At 40.5% G+C, this 6003-nt stretch overlaps 1 protein-coding gene across 1 annotated transcript; it reads left to right on the top strand.

Moving 5' to 3' along the window:
• The first annotated feature begins 4294 nt into the window (after window positions 1-4294).
• Window positions 4295-5479, top strand: eny2 (ENY2 transcription and export complex 2 subunit). The gene is made up of 5 exons (XM_060065417.1): window positions 4295-4448; window positions 4601-4678; window positions 4786-4856; window positions 4944-5018; window positions 5165-5479. Exons 2-5 carry the CDS (start codon window positions 4629-4631, stop codon window positions 5236-5238), a joined length of 270 nt encoding a protein of 89 aa, XP_059921400.1. The 5' UTR covers window positions 4295-4448; window positions 4601-4628; the 3' UTR covers window positions 5239-5479.
• Window positions 5480-6003: the final 524 nt, after the last annotated feature.

Genomic DNA, 6003 nt, shown 5'->3' with positions numbered 1-6003 from the left:
GCAAATTTGTTGTCGGATCTGAGATGACCAATACAGTAGAAGGGTCCCATAGGAGCTTTGTTGATATAGTCAGCCAGGAATTCAAATCAGAAATGCCAATGTGAATCCCAGGAGAGCCATCCTACCGTCTCCCATGTGCTTCATAGGGCTGAGATAAAGATGTTCCAGGTTGACCAGGACAGAGGAGGCGTGGAATGTCGATCTCCCTGATGTCCTCAAGCATTGGTAATAGGAGTAAAGGGGGTACTAGGAACCACTGGAGTACCAGTGGAGAGTGGAGTAAAGAGAACGGGATTGTGGAACTCTTTGCCTCAAGGAAAGAGCTAACCTCTACCTGACAAGGAAAAATCTAAAATGACGTATCATTTTATATATACACACATGATCATATGATGTCATCAGACATGAGGGTCAGTTACATACCCTGATTGGCTGATTCTTATCTCAAGGCATTGGTTTATTTGATAAGTCTCTTTTTTTCTAACTATTTAAGGCGAATGCCTCTCAACGTTTGTCCTCACATGCAAACACACCAGTATGTACTTCTGGCCTTTGGAGACTATCCAATAGCACATCACTTTCAGGGAGATTGGCAGAGAGCGAGATAGACGGGACAGCAGTGATGGAAGAAAGACATCATATCCATTGGGGCTTTAAAATAATTGGGCTTGGAAACATCAAACAGGGCCCACTTACCCATTGTTGAGTTTGCTAGTGTATCTGGTCTCTGTGCACGGGCAGAGAGTGTGCAGGCACAATTACCTGTCTTTCTAGGTAGACAGACAGACAGACAGACAGACAGACAGACAGACAGACAGACAGACAGACAGACAGACAGACAGACAGACAGACAGACAGACAGACAGACAGACAGACAGACAGACAGACAGACAGACAGACAGACAGACAGACAGACAGACAGACAGACAGACAGACAGACAGGTAAGTTATCCAAACATTTTATTTGGACCTAAATAGATGATGTGACAATCTCATCACAGGCCTAGCCCCCTTCCTATACATACATGATTGGTAAAGAAACACAACACAAACAAAGATAGAAAGAAATGTTATTGAAATGTAATTTTTATTTATTTGATGCTTAGAAATAATGACTATTAATAAGGCTGAAAGGTCCTCGTGAATCATTATGTCCTCATGATGAATAGATACACCAAAATGTGTGGCCATGATTAGATCACCAGTTCAGGCCTTTGCTTGAGGAGCCCTGCCAGGTGTGAAATGCCATAAATCTATTATTAGTCACCGCTCCAAGGCAAACCATAAAGAATGCCCAATTAACCATTATGGAATGGCATCTTCAGGGTGTGTGAGTTTGTGTGTGTTTTTGGAGGTCCCCATGGGCTGTCACTCCAGCCTTTACCTGAATGAGGCTTTTCTATTCATATAATCAAAGCAACGCTTCTGTTTTTGTCTTTTATCTCTACACGTCAGCCAACTGTATTATCTTCATACAGTGATGGGAAAAATATATATGGGATCCAAAAACACATCATTCCAATCAAAACAATGTGAAGAATTTCCAGTCACTGCTCTTAGTCAACAAAACAGCCACTGTAGCTCCTGGATGTGGAGACGCCTGCAGAGAAGTTCCTGTTGGAGCAGGGCCGGCCCTGACCAATTTGGCGCCCTAGGCGAGATTTTTGCTGGAGCCCCCTATCCTTTGGATCTCACAGTCAATTTGACTACCAATGTTCATAAACTCAGAGAAGCTACAAAGCTTTGTCTTTGAGACTCCTTGATTTTAGATAGAAAATTAAACACACGAAACGTATTACAAACTAAGTAACAAGCAATGAATCATAAATACAATATGGTATGCACAAAATACTGCAGATGTTAGAACTTTTAATAATTAAACACTTGCAAAACAAGTGACAATGAATCACTCATACAATAAGGTATGCACAAAATACTGCAAAGAAATGCATGATGTTTACTAAAGGCATTCATAAGCAAACTAATAGATAGAGTTCAGATTCAAATGATTGTAAATACAATTAAATGTAGTATGGTTTATCTAGTTTGGTTCTAACCAGAGATTAAACAAGCACTCAACTGAAGTGTAAAAAAAATACAATAATGTATCAGGGCTGTGCAGAGGTAGACGGGACAGCAGCACCTGATGCTGTGTCACTGGGGGTGGTATACTGAAATATTTTAAAAGTGCATCTGAAGAGAGAAGAGAAGTATATGTGACAACTGCATGTTACATTTTAATAAAAAAAACATGCTTGGTGTGCTCTACATGAGCCTAATATAGACTAATAATGAAAATGTGATGATATTCATTCAACTTTATTGTCATTGCAATGCAATTCAGTCTAACCACAGTGCAAAAACCAGTAAAGTGCAGTGAAATGAATATATATGTATATATAGCCTATGAATGATATGTGAATATAAGGTATGAAATATTAACAGTAATACACTTTAACTGCACTATAGTAGGCTATAGGCTATGTCAGACGGAGAGATGGGGGAAGTTGTGTTCTTTATACGTCGGCAGTTGTGAAGGAAACTGTCTGTAGGAGGCTTGCATTATTGACTGTAATACAGACGGCGAGGGCTCGGCGAGTTCGGGAGGGCAGTGAAAATAAAGCCTGAAGTGGTGTTTGATGGATGCCGGGTGACTTCTTCTGCTCGCGGTGATAAAACAAGGCCTTGTGGCACAAACGACGGTTGACCCGCCTCAGGCACTTTCGAAGTAAACAAGAGAGAAAAAGAAAGAAGAGGGGATTGTGAGGAATTTTCCACCCACCCTATTCCAAGAGAAACAGAAGGACCCTTTCCCATTTTCACCACCACCATGACAACACCCTATACTCCCCCTCCACATCAGTAGCCCCCCAGCTCTATTACCGCCGTTATCTGGCTGCTGCAGCAGGGGGAAGACAGGCAGCAGGAGGAGGGGAGGGGGGCATAGTGCAGTGAACCTTCACCAGGGGCAGGACTCCAACTGTTGGAGAACCCGACTTCCCCCATCTCTCCGTCTGACATAGCCTATAGCCCACTGTAGCTCATACAGCGATGGACACCTCGCCATTAGAATGTATTCTTCCTCAATTCCATTGTCGTCTCTGGAAATCTTTGCCGACCTAATTCCAGAACCCAGACGTTCTTCTTTGACTGTGAAATTTGGAAGTTAGAAGCAGAGAAACAGGCAATTAAAGTTCCCCAGAACAAGTAGAAGCAAGCTGGCGTAGCGTTGGATTAAGCTGGACAGCGGCGATATAGACTGTCATTTAGACACTTTTTGAAATACCAAAAGACCTCAAGCCTATCTTATGACAAAAGTCTGAGACCTCTATTGTACTGATTGATTGTTTTTTTAACCCACAAGTGTGGGGTCACAACACAAGCACGTGGAGTCACACAAGCAGAACAAGTAGCTGGTAGCATTGGCAAGAGAATGTTTGGTTGGTATACGCCTAAATGTCGACCGATAGTTGTGTTGCCGCTTAAGATTTATTGCTGTTGATTGGACAGAGAGCAAGAGGGTTTGTTTTGTGAACATTGCAAATGTTTTGTAACACCATTCCACACACACAAACGCACATGCACACACGCACCCACAGACACGCACCCACAGACACACACGCACCCACAGACACACACACACACACACACACACACACACACACACACACACACACACACACACACACACACACACACACACACACACACACACACACACACACACACACACACACACACAAAGTAGTTGTGAAGTATTGTTTTAACCCCATGATATATCAGCGTTTAAACAACAGATTTTCAAATAACAAAACATAAATCATTTGTTGCGTGTTATGCAATAGCAAAAATTATGTTCAAATAAATAATAAAAAATACATTTTTGCGATGCTTCAATGCGCTAATGTAACCTGTATGCCTAATATTGCTTGTTTGTCATGATGTCACATCGAAATGACTGCTACTGGGAGTTTCTTATTTGAATGGTAATTCTGGTAGGCTTCTTTGGTTATCGTTTAGTTATTAATGTGAAAGGATTTGTCATTATGGGGGGATATTGTTTTGTCGGAGAGTGCTACAGTGTTTCACTCTCAAGTTTTTTCTCAAGAGTCTGGATTGCGATATATGCATGTTGATTTTAGCCTTTACAATAGGGTTACTCATGGACGGGGGTTACTACAACATCTCCCTTTAGTCCTCTCGTCGCCAACGATAAATCCGAATTCAGAGCAGTCCTATGAGTTTAACCAGCACCGCCACCTCGTGGCACAAATAAGGAGTACAACTTTCACATTCAAGTAGGAACTAAGTTACATGATCTTTGTTTCTGGGAGGACCGGTATTAGTGTTGGCCTTTTAAGTGTAAGCGTAGATAAACATTGTGTTTTTTGTTGGAAATGTTCACATAACATTAAAGAGACTAAAGGCTCCGTATTTCACTAGTTTTGGTGAGTGCGAATGAAACCTTTATAACGCTTAAAATGGAAGCAGTCAATGTTAAATCCCTAAGATGCATGCAGTTCCACTCGGGTGTTTGCAGCTACTTGATAAAGTCTCGAAGACAACGAACATGATATATATATATATATTTCTTTCCCAGGCCCAATACTTCAAGCAGAGATCTCAAAATGAGAGCAACGATCAACCAGAAGTTAACTGAGATGGGAGAACGGGAGAGGTGAGGTGCCCCACAACATAACCCCACCATCCAAGTCGCTTTGGTTGTAGGTAAAATTATATGCCTGCTATGTAGCAATCAAATGTTGATTTTATTTGAACTGCCAGACTCAAAGAGCTACTGAGAGCCAAGCTCACTGAATGTGGATGGAAAGATCAGATGAAAGCTCATTGCAAAGGTAGGACCAGTTTAGCACCGTTCAATGATTCCCCCGGGTAATAAAACACAGCTTTATTGTTGTATTTAATATTCTTGGAATTCCCAGAAGTCATCAAAGAAAAAGGCTTGGAACACGTGACTGTAGAGGACCTGGTGGTTGAGATCACACCTAAGGGGAGAGGTAACGTCATTAGTTATACATATTTTTGTATAAGAATCACAGCAGACACTGTTAACTATAATAATTATCATTGCAATCCTTTTTCATCAATAGAAATATAATAAACGTGGCAACACATTATCAGCTCTGTGATGTTTCATCCACAGCCCTGGTTCCTGACAGTGTGAAGAAGGAGCTACTGCAGAGAATAAGGATGTTCTTGGCTCAACACGCCACATAGAGTAAAGAAAAACATGCATCCATCTGTGTTTGAAGCATTTTCCCATCAGTTCTCTGTTCTCCGGGCTATAATAGTTTCCTGATACACAATATTTTTGTGTTGTGGATTTGCTTGAGGTTGTGCGAGGACAATCCTTTTTTTATTGTTGTCTTTGTTTTATTGTCATTTTATTGTTCAGTTGACCAAGTTTCTTCGTTTATAGTTCTGTAAATACACTTTGCAATAAAATGTTTTTAATCCATGCATTTTTATGTCTGCTGCATTAATTAAGGATGTGGATCTGAAGTTTCATATGCATTCATTCAAGTTGTAGCCTTCAAATATGGATGCATTAATTTCCTATAAATCTCAACTGTTTGTTTTGTTGAGAGTTCTACAACAACCAAACAACTTAACATCTCTATGATAAAACGCAAAGTTCCGCTTCAAACAAACATGTTTGTTTAATTATTGACTGAAGACCATGTATTTTTTACCAATGTCTGGCTCTATAGAAGGCCAAAAAGATCCTCAGTGTGTGAGTGACTGAAAAACAGTTTGGCAATGAAAAGGACCAAAAACAAAAACTTTAATCCTTAAATAAGGGTGCCTCTCAATTTTGTGATTTGGACAAAGACCATTGATGTAGCATGTTCATGATCAAACTAAGAACCTGACAAAATGATATAGGGATGAATGGACAATATCCTCTTTATTCCTCAACATGAAAAAAAATATGTTGTGGCCACGTTAAAGCAAACCAGTCTTTTAACTGAATGACGCATC

The sequence above is a fragment of the Gadus macrocephalus genome, chromosome 11 (genome assembly GCF_031168955.1).
Source record: "Gadus macrocephalus chromosome 11, ASM3116895v1".
Taxonomy (NCBI): domain Eukaryota; kingdom Metazoa; phylum Chordata; class Actinopteri; order Gadiformes; family Gadidae; genus Gadus; species Gadus macrocephalus.
This window is presented reverse-complemented; position numbering and strand designations above follow the sequence as displayed.